This window comes from Temnothorax longispinosus, chromosome 9 (assembly GCF_030848805.1).
Source record: "Temnothorax longispinosus isolate EJ_2023e chromosome 9, Tlon_JGU_v1, whole genome shotgun sequence".
NCBI lineage: Eukaryota > Metazoa > Arthropoda > Insecta > Hymenoptera > Formicidae > Temnothorax > Temnothorax longispinosus.
Window position 1 is genome coordinate 6,732,850 of NC_092366.1, and position 19,525 is coordinate 6,752,374.

General features: G+C 45.3%; 5 protein-coding genes across 12 annotated transcripts; 3 read left to right on the plus strand and 2 right to left on the minus strand.

Annotated features, from left to right (window-relative positions):
- The first annotated feature begins 807 nt into the window (after positions 1-807).
- Positions 808-2,017, plus strand: Wrm1 (wurmchen 1). The gene is made up of 3 exons (XM_071788283.1): positions 808-1,044; positions 1,353-1,578; positions 1,709-2,017. Exons 2-3 carry the CDS (start codon positions 1,389-1,391, stop codon positions 1,906-1,908), a joined length of 390 nt encoding a protein of 129 aa, XP_071644384.1. The 5' UTR covers positions 808-1,044; positions 1,353-1,388; the 3' UTR covers positions 1,909-2,017.
- A 146-nt stretch (positions 2,018-2,163) lies between these two features.
- On the plus strand, positions 2,164-2,514 carry Wrm2 (wurmchen 2). Its single transcript, XM_071788285.1, has one exon. The coding sequence runs from the start codon at positions 2,295-2,297 to the stop codon at positions 2,472-2,474; it is 180 nt and encodes a 59-aa protein (XP_071644386.1). The 5' UTR covers positions 2,164-2,294; the 3' UTR covers positions 2,475-2,514.
- Positions 2,515-3,069: 555 nt separating this feature from the next.
- On the minus strand, positions 3,070-12,678 carry LOC139819095 (uncharacterized). Its single transcript, XM_071788282.1, has 5 exons — positions 12,381-12,678; positions 7,588-7,727; positions 7,179-7,328; positions 6,939-7,094; positions 3,070-6,829 (listed from the first exon to the last, which is right to left on the minus strand). The coding sequence occupies exons 2-5, from the start codon at positions 7,724-7,726 to the stop codon at positions 6,795-6,797; spliced, it is 480 nt and encodes a 159-aa protein (XP_071644383.1). The 5' UTR covers position 7,727; positions 12,381-12,678; the 3' UTR covers positions 3,070-6,794.
- A 428-nt stretch (positions 12,679-13,106) lies between these two features.
- Pan3 (Poly(A) specific ribonuclease subunit PAN3) lies at positions 13,107-18,662 on the minus strand. Of its 8 annotated transcripts, XM_071788246.1 has the most exons (10): positions 18,646-18,661; positions 18,456-18,559; positions 16,574-16,830; positions 16,237-16,497; positions 15,775-16,150; positions 15,561-15,674; positions 15,234-15,473; positions 14,775-15,060; positions 14,139-14,493; positions 13,107-14,056 (listed from the first exon to the last, which is right to left on the minus strand). In XM_071788246.1, exons 3-10 carry the CDS (start codon positions 16,649-16,651, stop codon positions 13,940-13,942), a joined length of 1,827 nt encoding a protein of 608 aa, XP_071644347.1. In that variant the 5' UTR covers positions 16,652-16,830; positions 18,456-18,559; positions 18,646-18,661; the 3' UTR covers positions 13,107-13,939. The 8 variants fall into 8 exon arrangements, with proteins under 8 accessions (XP_071644347.1, XP_071644345.1, XP_071644348.1 ...); XM_071788244.1 differs by having other exon boundaries at positions 18,456-18,662; XM_071788247.1 differs by lacking the exons at positions 18,456-18,559; positions 18,646-18,661 and adding an exon at positions 17,919-18,110.
- Rpb10 (DNA-directed RNA polymerases I, II, and III subunit Rpb10) lies at positions 18,122-19,446 on the plus strand. The gene is made up of 3 exons (XM_071788284.1): positions 18,122-18,261; positions 18,655-18,941; positions 19,115-19,446. The coding sequence occupies exons 2-3, from the start codon at positions 18,847-18,849 to the stop codon at positions 19,221-19,223; spliced, it is 204 nt and encodes a 67-aa protein (XP_071644385.1). The 5' UTR covers positions 18,122-18,261; positions 18,655-18,846; the 3' UTR covers positions 19,224-19,446.
- Positions 19,447-19,525: the final 79 nt, after the last annotated feature.

The following is a 19,525-nucleotide window of genomic DNA, read 5'->3' on the forward strand; positions in this document are numbered from 1 at the left end:
ACGTTCACGAAAATCGACCGATATCATCGCTTATGATCGCGAAATATTTTCGACCTTTATCACGACACTCCCGGCATTAATCTCGCGACGCGGCGCGTACTTATTGTTGGTTACACGGCAACGGAAAAATTACAACGAAGAAGCTGCGAACGAAGCTGTACGATCTGCTCGACGCCCGTCAGCCCACGTCGGCTAACGTTTTCTCGTCAACGCGATTGGTAGGGACGAACTGGGGGCTACAGGTGTCTAGGCACGGTCCGCACGGTATGCGTGACGTCGCATACCGCTCCTCTACCCCCACTACTCGTGTTTACCGCGGCGCGCACGACTGCGCTTTACGAATGAATCGCCGCCCGCCGCACCGGGTCCCGGCGCGGCGGTTTAGATTACGAAAAACTGATATATCGAATTTAATACATGTGTTTCGCGAAATTTATATGAATACCGAGGTAGTAGTACATACATCGCATTCGATAATATTGACTTTCGATTACATTCTTTCGGACGATCGATCTCGCTTTTACCGACAATTTGACTCCGCATCTCGCGTCGTGTCACACGGCTTCGGAATTCGGAACAAAGTTGGTTGGACATCGTTTTCAGTACACGGATAAAGAATTTCATTAACGATACGCGAATGGACGCTAAATCAAATTTCAAATTTCTATATTTAATTTTCTTTTTTTTTCTTGTGGTCTTTTTAGCTATTACTGTTTGTCGATTCTTGCTATTCGATTTGCCGCTTCGGTATAGTCAACTTCGAACTTATCGGCCTTGAGTTCAGCGACTTTACGCGACGGCGAGATGAAGCAGTACGCAAGTCAGAAATAATTCTCCCCCCACTCAACGGGATGCCCCGCCCAACACGAGTGATCTAACGCCGTTCAAACATTCCGATTCCGGAGTACGTTCGATGCGGGCTCGGTCCGACAACCTGTTTCTTTTCTTGTCGCCCAGCTTCCGCGATACCGCTATATCGTCGAGGGAAACTGACGTCGACGACGCGAAGAAAGGAGAGAAGAGAAAAAAGGAAACGCCATCGAGGTATGTATAGTGTACCATGCACAGGACGCGCGTGATTACCGTTGAATTCGCGCGTACGTATGCGCACCTGCTTTTCGTGACCTATATCGATACCCATTTTTATCTGCCCGCGCGTATTTGTACGTGCCGTAGTAAAGATAGCGATAACGATAGCCGCGATTCATCGATCGGCGTACGCGGCGTAAACCGTGTGTACACACACATCCTGCGTGGCACGCCATGCCACGCCACGCCAAGCCACGCCTGGTAGCTTGCGACATTCTTACCGCGCTAACAGGACTCCCCCGTCTCTCTTTTTTTTCTTTCAGAGAGCGAGCGAGTGACGAGACCGTTAACGTTGTGACATGTCCATTCTAGACGAGCGCGAGGAGTACCTGAAGAATCCGTACTTCAAGGGGCACGAATACGGCGACTTTACGCCATTCTATGTCACAATCGCTTTCTGCTCTGTCCTAGGCGGAGTTCTGTTTATTCTGAACATCGTGTTCTGCTGGTGCTCGCGGCACCGTGACTACTGGCAGAATCGCCACACCGGTGAGTCTGATATCTCCCACCCGTCTGCACCCGCGGAGACTCATTAACGTAGCTTCTTCCTGCGGGCGTGCGCGACTGATACAGTTTCTCTTTTTATTTTTTAATAGAGTATTGTCCTATTGGGATTTAGGCAATAGGTGGATCCAGCCTCTATGGACCGTGTTGCCGCACAAAACGCCGCCGCTTGACCTCAGCGAGTTAGAGCCCGGTCGCATCAAGTATCCTCAAGTGAGGCACGAGATTGTTCAGTATCACGATCCGGAGTCTCAGGGTGCCACGCCGCAGCCGCAGGAGTACATGGAGATGCAAAAGCGCGAGAGTGAGATCTAAAGCTGACAACACCAACTAGCGAGCAGCGTTGAACAACAGTAGTAACGCCCACGCTTAAGGATACGTTCAAAGTCGAGAGTTTAATTGAGCCCAATAGAGTCTAATTAGCCCTTTGCACTCAGCTAATTGCATTGTAAAGCCTCTAACTTGGCTACCATAACGCTGAAACTCTCACCACCAACATTGTTTTCGTAGGCACGCTGCCCTGCTCTTAGGTATATTAAGAATAATTTTTATTTTTTTTTACAAGATAATTTATACAATCAAAAAAATTTGATTTAGACACCATAGCGACTTGTTCCGCAAGTTTCGATAACTGCACGCGACACCAATTGCAAGTAGGCGATAATCTCAAGCAGCAGAATTCCTAAAAAAAATTCCTTATTATGGGCCTGCATGTTTTCTGGCCTGCCACGGCCTGCCTGACTCTCTTCGTAGTTTGCGTTATAATCGTGCTGCTGAAGTACGGCACACGTCTCTGCCACTTACGACACGAGCCGTTGCCGTCCGATCAAGAATGGGAGGGCAAAGCGTACTCGAGAAAACTATCTGTCTCCATGGCGTGAGAACAGATCAGCACTGTCCCGAAAATGTATCCGTACATTTGTTTTCATTTTAAAAATGTAAAACTCCCGATTAGAGAGTACTTTTGCTGACGTAAGTCAAACGTAAACAACTTCCAAACTATTTATATTGCTTTTTTTGGCCTTTTTGGGACATCTCGTATATTGACACAATATTGCATAGATACAATGTTGGTGTGTAAGTTGAATGATCTGACATTCCGTCCATTTACTATATATTCGTACTAATATATTTTTTTTTATATTAACATAGACATGTGTGTTTTCCTTTTCGGAAATTAGTGCAATTCTTAAAGAACTTTTATAAAATGGAATTTATAGCAAGACATTGTTGAAAAAGAATGACTAATTATACGTCCGTCCATTTTTGATATTTTTAAATATACTTTTGTTCGAAACAATTTTTTAATATGATATCGATAATCGAGCACTTTTGTAATTTTTGTATATCGACATAAATTTTACGAATAAAAAATAAAAATATATGTCATAAAAATCTCTACCTCCAAATCATTTTACGAAATTGGTTGTGCGAATCCCGGTCGACTCCCGGCAATTCGAATTGATCACATCGCTCTTGTGTATATATATAATATTTTACTTTTATTGACAACATTGGATTTTTGTTACATGTGTAGTGGTTACACAATTACTTCAATAAGTAAGTAGATGCATTATACAATTTTTATAGTAGTTCGTAAAGAAAATCACCGATTTCATCGAGCTACGATACATCGAAAATTTAGGAGCTATCCTAAGCTATACGATCTGAATGACGAAACTGTCCGTAATAAAGCAACCGCGCGATCAGCGATTTATACAAATACTTTTAACAATCGTTTATCTAAATCGTTGCGAAGCAGTTAATCGATCCGTACAACAAATTGGCGTCTTTGGAAAGTGTACAATCGAATTTGTTTAACCTTAACGAAATGCGTAGAAAATTTTTTTAGCGTCCTGTTGTTACCAATGAAAATAGGTCAGAGCAGCCTATTGCAATTTCTATAGTTGCACTAACGAGATTAAACCATCAACAAGATCGACGATTGTGAAACTCAACGATCCGTAATAGAACGGCGATTCGTATGCCTCTAATTAGTTTAATTCTAACGAACAAAGTTTTGAACGATTCTCTTATTATAATATCTAGAATATCTATGATTTGCTCCGAAGGACGCATCAGTGCACGCGCAGATAGCAAAAGACTGTCCTGGAAGAAATATATCGAGAGGGATTTTTCAGAGCGGAACTAATTAAAGGCTGAAATTAAAATTGTACCGTGACCTTTCCCCGACAGTCTCGGAATTCGGAGCGCGGAGTATCGATGTGCGGGATTTAATTTGCGACTTGGTAAAAACTTGGACAGTCAGGCCAGACATCCGCTTCGAAATTTCTCCGAGGGAACACGGACATTTGCTATCGACGTACGCACTCACCTCTCGGAACGTCCTGTGTAATTTTATCGAAGGATCTGAAAAATTAGTCTCTAGGTTTACTGATGTATCTTTCTATCATGCTATGTTACAATGCGATTAAAACATGGGAAGCTTCCTGCGAGCTCCACACAGAGAAGTCAAGCACGGGACTCGTTACATCTATCCTACATTGCCGAGATAACTGCGTGCCGGATGACTCATTTGAATGCATCAGAATTGCGCAATCCTGTACGATCGTTAAAAACGCAGGATTTTTAACGAAAAACTACGAGGCATGTGTGCAAGCTCGCGCATTTTGTAAAAAGTATAGCGATCGCGCGTTTCTGGAATGGTCTCGGACACTCGAAGGATCCCCTTCGAGAGGAATTGCGCGAGTGACCTCCGTGCGGATCGTGCTTGTAATTAGCATTGTAAAATAGATGCAACGTTCATAGGAGACACATTTAATGCTTTCAACCGGCACGTAACGAGTCCACTTCCGTGGCGTGTCCCACCTGGTACGAACTGATTCTCGGTGCGGAACATAGCTTCGACCTTGGCAATTTGTGGGGAGGGGAACGACGAGTGATCCGGTGGAGCTGAGTTCACCGGAGTTGGAGGATCAATGGAGACAGTAATTAGCGAAGAGCCCATAAAACGGAGATAACGCTATCCTAGTTTATCGATAAGATTCGCTTCACGCGTAATGATGATATGCTGTAATACGGGAGCTAGAACTAGGCGCTTGATAATGACGCGCGCGCGATTCCGCGCGTACGGCGTCCACAGGGTCTTAGATGAACTCCTGGAGGTCCTCGGGATCCGATGCGTGGACGAACTCGCCGACAATCGCACGACGTTCCCTTTAACGCCCCGCGACAACCCTCTGACTTTCGGAGCTAAAGAACCGAGCCTCCGTCGCGTATCGGAGGAGATCTAGATGGAGATGAGGAAGAGACACCTTCAAAATATTATTGTACGTGAAAAATACTCTCTCCCCGGGTCTCACCTATCCCTATGCATTCTTGCGAGATACGTCCGCACGTCGCGGATCGCACCCGCGTGCAATATCAAACGCGCAAACAGCTTAACTTCCTCTCACACCGACGAGCCCTCCGGCTATATATCTAGACTTAGAAACGAATTACAATCTTGTATGCAGGGGAGGAGGGATTTGATTTTTGTGGCGTCGAAAAGATATCCAGTGATCTATCTCTCTTTTTCTCTCTCTCTTGCACGCGCGAGCGTGCATGCTTGATGAGACGACGAGTTATTTCAGTTTGATTTTCATGCTCATTGGCGAGTTTCCATATTTGCCAGTTATCACTTGATACATTATTATTATAACGTTAACTGCGAATATTAACATCGGAAGTGACAACGTCCTGCGCGGGGCGCGGAGGATTCCGGAAAAATTCATTAGGCTCGCGCGAACATTCTGCGTCTGTTGAATATATGGATATAGTATATTTCCGCATTTTACTTTGATTCTCTCGACAAACGTTACTTTGATGCTTTGATTCTTTTGATCGTTCATTTTGATTTCGCAATTTTTGATTTGCCGTGACCGTTTTGAAGATCCCACATGGGGCGGATGCTACTTAACTTCCTGCACGAGCATCCTTGTTTAAACTGACGAACCTTCGCGACGGCGTAATAATTGTCGGAATATCTCGCGCATGTTACATGATACAGGACACAGTTACTTTGAACACCGAACATTGTATATTTATGTGACAATCGAATGAAAGCTGTTTAGTATGACAAATATTGTACATGATTTTTAAGTGGATCAGCAGCTAAGTCAAATGGGGGCTGCTGCTTTTTGTGATAAACAATAATATTAATAATATTAATAATAATATAATATCGCTGTGCGGGAAGACGAGAGAACAACTTTGGCGGATAATCTTATCCTCTGCGAACCTCCGAAATGGCGGCTGCTTCTAGTCAGGGGGGCTTTTTACGATGTGTGCTACGCTCGTTAATCGAACAACCAGTGGTGCAGATTTTGCAAGAACACGCTGAGAAAGCTAATTTCTGAATTCTTGCAGATTTTTAAATATCTGATGTCGAAGGTCGTGAAAAAAATTTCGCGTCGAGAAACGTGGGTGTCATAAATTTGCGAAAATTCAATGCACAAACTGCATCACTACGTGTCTGGACGATCGGCCGTGTTTAGCTTTCGTCATCTCGAACATGTTACGTATCAGTTCCCAATCGATTCTCCGGTTGATTGCGCGGCTTAACCCTCCAAGATCTCGTCAACGTCCATTTTTAGAATACCTTTATGCGATCAATAACTCCTCTACAGGGGAACTCGTTGCAAATTATGTCAATGGGTTAGATAGAAGAGTCTCTTCGACAGGCATATGTTTATGAACGCGATATTTTCCATACAAACTCAGATCTATTATTAAGTGTAACCAATCTACTATGTTTATTTAGAAATCGAAATCGAAACATTTAAGCCAAATAATAATAATATTATAATAATTCAATGCGTAACGTATGCTCGATATAAACTACACCGTGATAACGGCACAATGAAATCTTAGAAGGGTTAATAACCGAGTCACTGCCGAAAACAGATGTGATCACCGAAACGTAAACACCATCCCATAATTATTAACAGTAATTAATCGACGGCAGCGCACCTTGAAAAACGGTTTACAGTTACGCGCAGCACGCGTCTGCAACCGAAATGCAAATAATTCCTAGGCAGTATATATGAAAAATGCTTCGATCGACGATCGATCCAAATTTGTGCTCTGCCTCACAATTAATTGGCGATAGGAAAAGCAATTGAAAGAAGTTAGGGGGTCGTAGAGATGAGAGTGCGCTTTCGTTGCCCGATTAGAAGAAATGATTGGAGATCGGCGGATAATTACTGCTTGCCCGATTTCTTGTTCGATCGTTCACCTGAAAACAAAAAGAAATAAACAAAGGTTCGCGCGCTTGCTTAAATTTCCCTCACCCTCCGCAGGCTGCCACAGTCCGGCAAATCAATCGACCGAACGAGAGAAATTACCTTTGGCGGATTTCTTAGTGTTGGTCTCCGGTTTACACCTCTTAGTGAGTCGTCGCGTCTTCTCGCAGGATGTATCGCTGTTTGCTTTCAAATTATCGATTCTCGTCATTATCTGATTCACGCATCCGCTCCACGTGCCTTTCTCGTATCGACATGCTATGGTCAAATTAAAAAAAAAAAACGTATTACATCCCCGAATTCACTTCCTGCGACGATGCGTATTAATCACGAACAACTCACCTTTCTTACACTTCTTCTGTATAGTCTTGGTCTGCTCGCAGGATTTGTCGCCCTTCTTGAGACTCAGAGTGCGTGACCGCGTGTTGGTATTCGAGTCGCATTCCGACCATTGACCCTTTACGTATCTGCACGACGAGGAGCTGCCGGATGCTGCATCAGCAGACGCGAAACGTCAATAGAAACAATTGGACGTAACGTCGATCAAGCGAATAGAGAAAGAGAAAGAGAGAAAAAGAGAAAGAGAGGAAGGCAGAGAGGGACTTTTAAGGTCGATGGGGAACGACTTCTAATTACGCCGTTTATATACGTATGTTATATATATAGACGGTCTATATTAGCAACCGCTCGATAAAATAACGTCGCGATCGTAAAAGGAGGTAACGGATTAATTACAGAAAGAAGCACTCACTTCGTTCCTTAGTACCGCGCACTGTTCGTACAAGCACCTCCTTGTCATCCTCCTCCCACAGATCAGCTTCCGCTCGCGTGGTCGTAAGAATCATCAACAGGGCGACGGCCACGAGAGCCAAACTCCAGCACAGCTTCATCCTGGAAAAAAAGAAGAAAAGAAAACACTTCATCAAGCACTCTTCGCTTACAGATTTCATATTTAATTTTTAGCAGATATGTGTGAGCAATCTAAGCGGATTGCTTTCAGATCGATAAATATTTCTTCCAATATGTGGTCCACAGATTGTGAATCCGATAATTTCGCAATAGAGATGACCGCTCGGTATCCTTCCGAGCTGTATCAATAGACTGATTATCGTGGCGAATCAACGGCGGTAAATTACCGAACCGAGAAAGGGATAAGCTTCTCACAGTGACGCGCTTTGATTTTTTTTTTTTTTTACATGCATTCGTTCTCGCGAGGCAGTCGGCGAAGCGAAGACTCCTTTATGCTGGATTTCACGCTGACGTTAATTAAAGCCAGTCCGTCAATCTCCATTAAAGCAGCCCGTCATCACCGATAACTCGTGTGATCCACGTCACGAGGCACCGAGGCAGGCCGGCACAAAGAAAGAAGCGCCGCGACGTCGACGACGAATTCGCGGAATCCCAGTTAAACGCGGTTATTAAACTTTTCGGGGCGATGCGCTCCGTTCTCGTTACGATTCCGTCGCGCTTATCTCGATCTCCCGCGATGGTGACAAGTGGCCCTTAACGAGTACCGTAAAGGATAATTAACCCCGGCCGTAGCATCGTTGCGAGAACGGGATCGCTAAAAATAAAATCTTACGCCACTGTTATATGAACAGTTCGCATTTCAATTCTTAACGTTGAATACTTTGTGCGCAGCCGATTAAACGCCGTCCTCGTTTTGACAATCTCGTCTGCGTTTCCGCGATAGCTCCGGAAACTCCTCGTCGATTTCGATAACGATAATTCTCAAACGTTGCAACGCATTAAAGTCCAGGCAGTTAGATGTCTCATTGTTTCAGCTTTCAACCGTACAAAATATATGTAACAATCGCAACTCTCATCTCGCTGCGTTACTCATAACGTTAACAAATCCAGAGCGCTTACGGCTAAAATCTATTTTGACGTCCAGGCAAATCCGGCGAAAAGCGACTGTTTGTACACTAGCCCTGTCCAGTCCAGCGTGCGGAAGCCGAAGATTGATTTATTGGAGGGTGCGCGGCGATACGAACTCATAAACGATTGGCTCAAGGTCTATCCTTATAGATCGATGTCATCGTTTCGCACGCGATTGGAGATGATGCGCCTTCGACGACGATGAATCGGGGCGATCACCAAGGCCGCGGGCACTAATTAATCATCAGTGATAGTTGGACGAGTGTCGCGCGGCGAGAATTCAGCGACCGATATTTCCACATCGGCGAGCGATGATGGATTATTCTCTGTGTAACGTTGGAGTTCATGAATAAGCAGCGACATAATCTCAGCTGCTCTGCTCTAAATCTGAGGAGCGTATTCAAGATTCAAAGACGGAGCTCTCTCACGAACTGTAGACACCATGGACTTCAAAAGCTTCCCAGATCCCAGGGCTCCAACTCGCGATCCCAAGATCAGGGATTCCGAGATCAGGGAAAAAGAGAGGACTGAAACGCGCCATGGCGTGTCAAATAACGTCGGATCAAAGGCCCTGGGATATACAGATATAGGATAAAATGTAAGTCCGAGAATAGAACGTAGAAGGAGAAGCTAGAAGAAATCAAAGAAATACATAATCTATTAAAAGAACGGATGTGCGAGAGTCCACAGAACTTGGACATGACGCATTTCGCTGCACGCATCCTTACAGTCATTCTCGCCATTAGCCGACATTGAGACAATCAGTACTCGTCAGCAATCTTGCTGGACCACCGTCGGTCGGTCGGTCGGTCGGTCGGTCGGCCGGCTGGCTCTCCTCCCCTCGCGAATCTCCGCTTATATTCATACAATCCGTAGGGAAAATCGTCCGCGGCGGCGCGTTTGGATTGACGGAATTGACAAAATTATCGTCGCATCAGAAGCGGCCGGACGCGAATGAGACGGCGAACGGAAGTTGCCTTGTTCAAGTTCGTCGTCGAACCTATTGTCGGTCCAGCAACGTCGTGATGTAGATGAGCAAGAGGAAGGGGAGAGAGAGTGAGAGAAAAAAAGTAAAAAAAGAGATGCGGAATGAGAGAGAGAAAGATAGATATCGGCGAACAAATAATATGCCGTCGAATATAGACCGGCGGGAACACGCGGTCAACATGTCCGAGAGCAAGGAAACGTTGCCCGATGTCCAGATATACGCTCTCTCCGTGTGTCCAACTCGCGAGCACAAGTACACGAGCTCTTGTCTTTCCTTTTCGCGCGCGTGGGTGCTAGTTCTAGTGGTCATCCCTACAAAAAAGTAGCAAGACCTTTATTTTCGACGGGTCAACCGGAGAAAGCCCAAGTATCGTGCGAACGCTCGATAAAAATTAAAAAGTCTGCGATGTAAACATTAGACCGTCCATTTTTTCGCTCGACCATATGTATCAGATAAATAGGTGTTTAGCTGACCGTGTACTCGCGCAGAGAAAAAGAGAAAAAAATCGTCAGGTCGAAGCGTCACGTATAGCTGATAGAGTCAGATAGAGTATCGCGCGCGCGGCGTTAAAAATACGAAACCGTTCGGGGAACGTAAGAACGAGCGTCTAGAGCTTATCAACAAAAATTTATCAATAAAGAAAAGAATAATAATAAACTCCGCAGATAAAGCACGTTGTTGTGCATGCGATATAAAAGATAAGAAGATTGACGGTACGAATTATAAGCGAAATAAACGTTCGCGTGATTCCCGTCGCTGTCGTTTCACAGTCAATTATGCTAAGATTGCTAAGCTGCACACAATAAAGCATCTTTCTTCTCGCGGAGGCAACAATCGAATTTCGCGAACCGCAAACAGATTCCTCGCTGATTCAAAATTCTGTTGGCGCAAGAACTTTTATTTCTCATTGTCGGGATGTACGTTCCTCGGGATTTCGGAAAACTTTGCTGTGACTACCGCTCCTTGGGATCCTCCTCCTTTTAGAAAGTTTAGAAACTTTTAGTACCTTAGAACTTGAATTGTTTTCAAACTCATGCAGGCAGGAGAATGGAAGTTTTTAACTCCGATTTCACGGGCTTTTATACAAGTCCTGCTACGTCGTACGCGACGCCCGTATACCAATTTATCGTCCTTTGATCGTTGATTTCCCAATCAACATCGGGGGCAGCAAAATGGAAAAGAAAATTTATGTGAGTTGCACAAAAATAGCTCACCCTTCGACCTTTCTTTTGTCTTCTCGTCCGCTAAAGCTCTACAGGCCGGTCAAAAAATAGTACAGAAACAATTCGATGTGTGTATTTTACCATGGCCACTTCGTCTCACTTCTTTGTCCGTCTGTCGCAGAACTTGTGATCTAGCCTTCTTTTTATTTACCTTCTATATGTATACGGTATGTAGGACGGAGTTGATTTGGTCTGGTGCACGAGAGGTGTTGCGGAGCGGCTGTAAGATCCTAGAAAGCAAGAAGCTAGACGTCGCGTCGCCTAGAAACAAGCTCTATCTCTTGGGGTCTCGATGCCCGCTGCCATTGCGCCCGCGCGACATAACTTATAAATAGCTCGAAAATGAAGGGTTAAAAGGTTGCAGCGTGTCTGGCACAGCCCTAAAAAATCTTGCATCGTTTTACAGATCCACTCAGACCCACTCGTCGGTCGCGCGACTGTAGGCGAAGTATAACGAGAACGAATTGGTCGTCATTTCGCGTCGCGGCCCGCGCTGCTCGGAATTGCTGTGATTTTGTCGTCCGTTCTGAAGCGCGAAGGTGGTCCCCAATAAACGCGCAAGTCTTCTACCTACGCTGAAAAAAATCAGTAAGCGGAAACGATAGTTTCCTCGGGTTTCTGAGCAATATAATTTTGCCAACCGCATCGCAAAATCTCAGCACAACATTATCGCCCTCGTTATCGCCCCTCGGAATTATCGATGCCTCGACATAGACTCGAAATCTTATCAATTTTTATTACATCTTATCTTGCGGTCTCCGAAATCTATCTTGTATGTGTAGACACTAATCGTTTCAGTTAACTTCACAATACTCCGTAATACTTTAATTATTCGATAAACCACATAAAGGTCACGTCTATAAAAGATTTTGGGAATTCAGGTAAGACGTCTGATCCTACATTGAATCCTAAAAGGCAGTAAAGAGTCAGATAAAGGAAGATAAAGAGCTCGACTCAAGATTCGGAGCAAAAGCGAGAGCATATTGAGAGGGGCGCGAGCGGGTACAGAAAGAGCATCGATCGTCGTTGTGTCTCGCAGACACGCGCGTACAATGGGAAAAGCTGTTTTTAGTTTCTGATCCCTCGGTCCTCGGTTCGTCTCAGATCGGTCGCGCGCGCTGCGGGAGCTGGACCCGCGATAGAGCGCAAAAAAATTCTCGGATCTCCACCGCTCCGTCGGAGGAGAACGATGAGAATCAGGGGCGGGTCTCCGCTCCGCTCCGCTCGTTCGCGGAAAATCGATCAGCAACGCCGGGCGGCGGCGGCGGCGGCGGCGGCGGCGGCGTCGGCGGCGGCGTTCCGTTCTCTCTCATTCTCTCTCTCTCCCTCCCTCTTCTCTCTCAGTCTCACTCTCTCTCTCTCTCTCTCTCTCTCTCTCTCTCTCTCTCTCTCTCTCTCTCTCTCTCTCTCTCTCTCTTTCATTCTCTTTCTCTTCCTCTCGCACGAAAGACTCACCTGCCACGGGGATGCCAAGTAGAGGATCAAGCTTGATCGACTTCCAAACGTATTTCCGGTTGGTTCCGTAATTACCCGCCTACGTAGCCACGGACACGTTCAACGGGGAGGATGCTGCGGGTAGGAGATTCGCTCCGTAACGCAACTGCGTGATGCACCGTGATCAGCGGGTCGGACGAAGAACAGATCTCGATGTCCCGTATGTCTTCTAAGCGTTGCGATGCCTGGACACCGTTGACTGCTACTACTACGTGTTGCTGCCGCCACTGGTACTGCCGCTGCCGCCGCCGACCGGAGTCATCCCCCTCCCCGAGTCAGTCCGGAGTCCGGCATCCCTCAGGCGCCATGCATATCCTCCCCGCTCCGTTCGCCGATCTTTCCCCTTCTTCGTCACCGTCACCATGGTGATCATCCCTCCTAGAAAAGAGAAAGGCGACTGGATAAATAGAAATAGAACTATGTGGATAAAATCGTACAGGACGTTTCAAAATGAAATCAGGGCCTAATTACTGAGCCTTTGTCGTTGAAAATTAAAACTTCAGCGCACTGAGATGTTGAGGAATATAAACGAGCACACCAAGCTTATCGTTTCTCCGATCGTGTGTAATCTCTAATCTAACTGAAATAAAAATGCTGATTACAAGAGACATTACGATTAAAAAGGGATAATAGGAATCTAGAATTACTTCAGTGATAAGGAAGAAATAATGACAACATTAGTTAGGATTGCTTTCAAAAATAAACATTTATTTCAAAATTAATGCTTACCATTAATGCTGTATCCTAAAAACTAAGGTCTCTATCCTAGACACCGAGCGTGTTTAGGTGTTGTCTTAAGATTCCTTACGAGTTTACTGCATTGTTAAGTTGTGTACAATTTTGTATAGTACCGTAATGGGCTCTACAGCGAATCCAAATCCTCGCTGATTCGCGAAATCACATGATACCCTTCAAAACCCACGCTTCAAACTTCCAAGAGATCAGAACTCCAAAGATCCAAGGATCATTTGACACAAGAATTCAAAGATTCAACTGGGGGCACAGGAAAATCTACAAATTGCTTGGCTAAAAGCTATGTGATAATCAATCAATTTGCAACTTTTCTGTAAGAGCAGAATTTACACCTACGCTTCTCTTGCGAATGAATGCAAGAATCGAGACCCTGGATACAAGGATTACAAAACTCGACACTTTGAAATGCGAGATTGAGCGAACCAAACATCATAAATGAGAATTCCTGCGTCGAAAGATCCTAAGATCCAAACTGGAAAATCCAAAAACCCAAAGATTTAAGGATTCTATAAATCCTTAAGACTTAAAGACCCGAAAATTTAACGTCTTACATCCTAAATGCAACGCATTTATAATGCGTTCGTACCTAATTGATCCGACGAGCAAAATCATGTATACAAAACTGAGTTGCGCGTTATTTCTTATATCACCAAACACAATTCGACAGTTCTCACTCTCCAGCATCTTGATAAAGAGTAAAATGATAGTACCGCTAAGTGATGATATCACATTTATGGTTCGGAGTATGCGCTATCGAGGACACATCCTTAAACAGCATCTTTTGTAGATTGTACCAGTTCGCCAAATGACGTTTCCAGACATTGCCGTAGCTCCGCATAACTTACCACTAGGACACTTTGCTCATCTCGAGACATGAGGCATATCTGTAATGATACGTTTTAAGATTATTTTATGTATACACATATTTTATGTACATTCAAAGATTCTCAAGAGTTATTATTTTACCTTGTCCTGCGAGCCTGAATCGAGCTTATTCAAGCAAGCTACAACGTGCGCGAGATCCAACCAGGGTCTTCCATCAGCTGTCACTTGATGAAATACGTAGTCCCTAAACAATTTGAGCATATAACGATCGCCCGTCTCTGCCCATGTAGGTTCCATATTAAGCTCCGGCCTTTCGTTGATAGTTGCTAGCTTGACCAATAATTTGAATAGCCGTCCGTTTTCCAGTTCCTTGGCAAGTTCGTTCTCGAAAACATCTAATCGTAACTGGGCGGCATCCAACTGTGTATAAAATCGCGCACCAATCATTGGCATGAGATCCGTGACACTCTTACGGGGTTGATTTGACAGCAAGTACCTAAAAATTTGTCATATTTATTATTTAAGCATACTTCTAATTTGTCATTATAGACTGGATTATGACAATTTAGAAATCATATAATTCTTTCTTGCTCTGTTCATCGAGACACATTAGCATTTTTGCATATGACAAAATTCAATCAAATTAACCACAACAAATTTAGGAGATACGCTAAAGACTCTTTTCGTGGATTAATAAATAACTCTATACTTATTACCATGCTCTTTAAATCAAGTGATGCTATTAAAACTATTTGACAACTAATTGACAGGACATACAGGATAAGATTTCGAAGGTCGGTGGAGTAGGAACGTGTGATCAGCTCGATGGAGGCTGACATATTCTCGCGACGGACGGCGATAAGACTTCGACATGCCAGTGCTAAGACCAGCTTGCCGAGTGCTACTAAATCTTCTTGCTGATAATGTGGGATGAGGGTGAGTGGATTCGTGTTGTTTCCACCATCTCCAGTGACCACGTCTGGAATAGCGACACAACTCAAACGAAGTCGTGTCCGCGATGTAAGTAGTACCTTAGTGGGATCTAAGCATCTGTACGCCAAACCTGTAAAACACAGATTAGATTAATTCTGTTGAACACAAAATTAAATTAGCGAGAGAAATTGAAAACAAAAATTCAAAAATTTATAAAGATAAAATTATATACGTATACCATAAAATATATTTCCTTATTCTTTAAGAAAATCAGAGGGTACTAAATAATATATAGATACTAACCAGCGGCATGAATAACACGAAATGCGGCAGTGAGTTGAATGATGTAGCTCCAAATAACACTTTCCGGTAGCATGCTACTATGCTGTTGTCTTAGAATGGTGTTTTTGGTATGACTATAAGGCCGTGGCGCGTTGGGATCCGACGAGAACGGGTCGGTGTAACCGTTAAGCTCCGTCGAGGTGAAATGTTTATTCAGCAATGTCTCCGAAGCAGGGTGATAATCATATACAAAAACCATGGCTGTGAAAAGAAACAAGGTCGGTGAGATGACACAATGCGCACGTATAGGATGTACGAAATAAACGCGAGGATATCTGAAATACGGACAATGATCACCGAACGCCTTGGTGGTAAAGACTTCTCTTAGCTGAACCAGATTTGTATGTGACAATCGCTTCCACATGTCGACCAATACCATACACTTGGTGTTGAGTCGGAACTCTACGAACATCAAGTTCAACAGAGTGTAAACCGCTAAGCTGGTAATATCATATATATATGGTATTTACTGGTAGTATCCACCAGTGAAGTTTAAACTTACCATGAATACGACGTAAACAGTATCGCGTGCCAGTCTTGATACTGGTGGCCTTGTACGTGGAAGTTTGATATCCAAGGGCCGTCGAGGTGGTTTTATGGATTGGCTCCAAAGGACATAACTCGTGATAATTGTCAACCTCATTAGGTAAGTCAGGAAATCGTACTATATCCGGTTGTGCCAATGTCAATGCGTTCTTCTGCAGAATTTCCAGTCGCAAGCTTTCGCCGACGAAGAAGCTAGAAGCGGCCTGAGGGGGAGGTGTGGATGGAGCGGAGGAGTTACTGGACGAGGATGGTTTCGTCGTTTTCACGGGTTGTAGATGCGAGGGAGTACCCGGATAGACGTAGCCAATGTGACCTGTTGCCATGGGTCCGATCTATATATTAAAGATAAAGGAATAATGCAAGAATCTCATCGTTATCCATCTTGTCATTTAAAACAGATTAAAACAGGCGTGCTTACAGCCTCAGTGCCATCCTCGGCTCCGACAGCTTCGCTACCGGCACTCCCAAAATAGAAGTATGTAGTGCCACCCACGTTTTCTTGCGAATGGGTATAGGAGTTGTTAAAGAGATTCGGCGAGCTGCTGTTGCTGCCCGTAAGGCCTCTTCCTGGCACAAATTCGGGACTGGCAGTTACCTTCTTTTGTGGGTCCAGAGAAAGACTGGACAAATGCTTGGTCACTGAGTTCGTGCTCGGAACTATGCCAGAACTTTGGCGATTCTGTATGCGACGATTTACACATAATGATTATCCAAGATAATCTTATTACCGTTGTGGTAAAAAAATGACGAGTTACCATGTAGGTAGCAAGCTTGGACTCCAGTGGAACTCCGTTTGTTTGAGGAGTGTATGTGACGAACATCGATGGGTCCATCGCTTCCGCAGCCACTGCATTTACCACTCTAGTACTTATCTTCTACCCTTGCTCTCTATATCGTCCTTAATTAAATTCACCACCCACTTGCTTCTCACACTAACTTTTTCAAGTGCTCTAGCTTGACGTCTTCTTCTCTTTGCTTTGCGGACGTAAATCGAGGTTCCAGTCTCTCGAGCCTGCAACATATCCTCAAGCACTATGAATAAAAACATTGGCAACTATATGAATATAAATAAATACGTTTCTAAGCGCGCATCAATGTCCGTTTAACAAAGTTATTTGTCAACTTCTTTGTTGTCTCACGAGACAGAATTCTCCCGAAGGATCAAAGATTTATCGGCTGCAAAATGTAGGCAAAACAATGTACCTCGACCACAAATCAATCGTATAAAAAGAAAATCTGACGATTTATCGACGGTTCCTTCCCAAGGCTACGATAGCGCGAAAAGACAGATCGGAGAAGAGTAGACTCGGCGAGCGAGTCGCGAGAGCGTCGCGGAGCGTTCGGGTGAATTACGAGCGTCCGCGAGATCGCCGACGCGACGTCTGGCATGGCGAGCGAAAATAGAGAAAGAGAAGGAGCGTCAGGAGAGCCAGCAATGGCAGCTGATTTTGACAACAGGCCGACGCGGAAGACGCGCGACGCGGGCAACGCTCCGCTCCGCTTTGCCTTGGCACGGCTCGACTCCCGGCGATCCCGAGGAACGTCCGCCGACGGCTGGCGCGTTTGGGGGGCGCGAGGCGCGAGTCGAATACGGGAACGTCGGCGTTGGAGTCGTCGGACACGGCGACCGCCGACATAACCCATCCGCGCTGTCACCGCGCCGCTCGCCGCTAGCCGCGTCCCGCGTCGCGTCGCGTCGCGTCGCTTCGCGCCGCCGTTATTCGGCCGATTCGGCGACGCAAATCCGGCGCGGGGAAATTCCGCCGCCGCGGCAGTGCCGCGAGTCAAATAGACAGATGGACGAACCGTCGCTCTCTTTTCCCCCCTCGGCACCGCTCAGCACCGCTATGCCCGACGACGCGCGATCCTTACAACGAAGATCCCGAGGAGCGTGGCCGAGTACCGTGTGTTCTCACAGCGTGCCTCCATTCAGCGGACGATAAAGGAGAAAGCGCGACACAGTCCACTCCATTTGCTCCGGCTGGCCGTATGTACGTACGCGAGTGCGTGCGTGCGTGCGTGCGTGTTTACGACGCGAGTTCTCTCCCCTACCGCGGGCCGCCTTTTCCAGTTCCTCCGTCCTGTTCCGTCCGTACTTACATGCGTGTGCCTCTGTGTACGCTGCGCGCGTATCGCCGATTCGCCGCCGCTTACCGCTATCCGGATCGTGGCTCTCCCCCTCTCACGTCTCACCCCCCTTCACCAACAACACCACCGTCGGTCGCCCCCCCTTTTCGCGAAAGCGCGCGCTCCCACCAGCCATCGCGACTCGCGACCCCTTCGATCGCAGCTGTTCCGCTCCGCGACGCGGCTCGAGTCTCGAGTCTCGACTTCGGCGTGCATCGAACGCGTAGGAGAATGGCGGCCAACGCTCCTCGCAACTCGCCACGAACGATCTACTTGTCTTCGTACCGACGACGTAGAGACAGATAGCCCTGGATAAGTGAGTGCGATGAACCCCCGAGGCCCGAGGATAATTGATGCGTATCGATATTATCGGCTGTCGATATCAATTTAACTGCAGACTTGTAATGGCGATATTAATAAATTATAAAAGAAGCCTAATGATATATTATATCGTTACGTGCTTTGCGCCGTTTGCGCGTAATGTTGTTGTGGATAAAATCAGAGAGAAACCTGCAAAATACATCCCACGCGTCTGCTCACTGCTGGAGGGTTAAAAGTACCTTGTCGGTGCCTCCGGCCGTTCTTCCGAAAGACGTTCGCGCGCTTAACTCCGACTGACGAAAGACGATAAAATCACAAACTTTTGTATATATAAATCTGATGTGAATAAAATTTAAAAAATTCTCGATAATCAAAGTACCTTTTTCAGCGGCGATTATTGAATGTTGTTGTTGTTTGCGACACGCGAGTTACGACTACAGTGGCGCCGTCAACGCGACGTCAATTAGCCGAGTCAGCCTTTAGCGCTTTTTTGCGCGCTTCCCTGCACGTGCACGAGATTCGGATCGTCGTCGTTACAAAAGATCGAAATAAACCGAGCTGCGAACCGCGAGCCATCGCGATGATCATTCCTGTGCGGTGCTTCACTTGCGGAAAGGTGATTGGCAACAAGTGGGAGGCGTATCTCGGACTTCTTCAAGCGGAGTACACCGAAGGGTAAGAGCGTCCGGTCTTCATTTCTAACCTAGAAACTGAATTATCAATCTACTCCTACTGGCATGCAGTTTTCTTGCTTCTTACTAAATCATCTATCGTCTCATCTTAATGCTGATATCTCAAACGAGAGAAATAGATGAAATGCGACTACGGGGATGATTTGTATATTATAGAGACGCCTTGGACGCCCTAGGTCTGAAGCGATACTGCTGTCGCAGGATGCTACTTGGACATGTGGATTTGATCGAGAAGTTACTTAACTACGCGCCGCTAGAGAAATAATTTTTAGCTCTTATGCCGTCGCTAATTGGATCTTATATCGACCGTTTGCAAAATACCTGGTGTACATAATTCTATATTGTATATTGAAAATGAGCAAAGAACGTCTATTCTGCTCTATTCTGTAGTCTTAATATTTTATTTTCTATATATGATATATTTGTGTGATAAGTTCTCTATAAGTTCGTAAAAGAAGACTAATTAAAAGATTGTTTTATTTATAGAACGTTCAAATTATTTCTCTTTCAATTCCTACATGATTAGTCATGATAATAAAACATAATTGCATCATGGCAACAGCATTG

Excerpts from the sequence above, each read along its gene's own strand:
- Wrm1 (XM_071788283.1), top strand. The coding sequence starts at position 1,389 with ATGTCCATTCTAGACGAGCGCGAGGAGTACCTGAAGAATCCGTACTTC. Across the intron at positions 1,579-1,708 it reads CTGGCAGAATCGCCACACCG|GCAATAGGTGGATCCAGCCT; the intron begins GTGAGTCTGATA and ends ATTGGGATTTAG.
- Wrm2 (XM_071788285.1), top strand. The coding sequence starts at position 2,295 with ATGGGCCTGCATGTTTTCTGGCCTGCCACGGCCTGCCTGACTCTCTTC.
- LOC139819095 (XM_071788282.1), bottom strand. The coding sequence starts at position 7,726 with ATGAAGCTGTGCTGGAGTTTGGCTCTCGTGGCCGTCGCCCTGTTGATG. Across the intron at positions 7,329-7,587 it reads GCGCGGTACTAAGGAACGAA|CATCCGGCAGCTCCTCGTCG; the intron begins GTGAGTGCTTCT and ends CTGCTGATGCAG. Across the intron at positions 7,095-7,178 it reads ACAGAAGAAGTGTAAGAAAG|CATGTCGATACGAGAAAGGC; the intron begins GTGAGTTGTTCG and ends ATTTGACCATAG.
- Pan3 (XM_071788244.1), bottom strand. The coding sequence starts at position 16,651 with ATGGACCCATCGATGTTCGTCACATACACTCCTCAAACAAACGGAGTT. Across the intron at positions 16,151-16,236 it reads CCGAGGATGGCACTGAGGCT|ATCGGACCCATGGCAACAGG; the intron begins GTAAGCACGCCT and ends TTTAATATATAG. Across the intron at positions 14,494-14,774 it reads GACCTTCGAAATCTTATCCT|GTACTTGCTGTCAAATCAAC; the intron begins GTATGTCCTGTC and ends ACAAATTTTTAG.
- Rpb10 (XM_071788284.1), top strand. The coding sequence starts at position 18,847 with ATGATCATTCCTGTGCGGTGCTTCACTTGCGGAAAGGTGATTGGCAAC. Across the intron at positions 18,942-19,114 it reads CAAGCGGAGTACACCGAAGG|AGACGCCTTGGACGCCCTAG; the intron begins GTAAGAGCGTCC and ends TGTATATTATAG.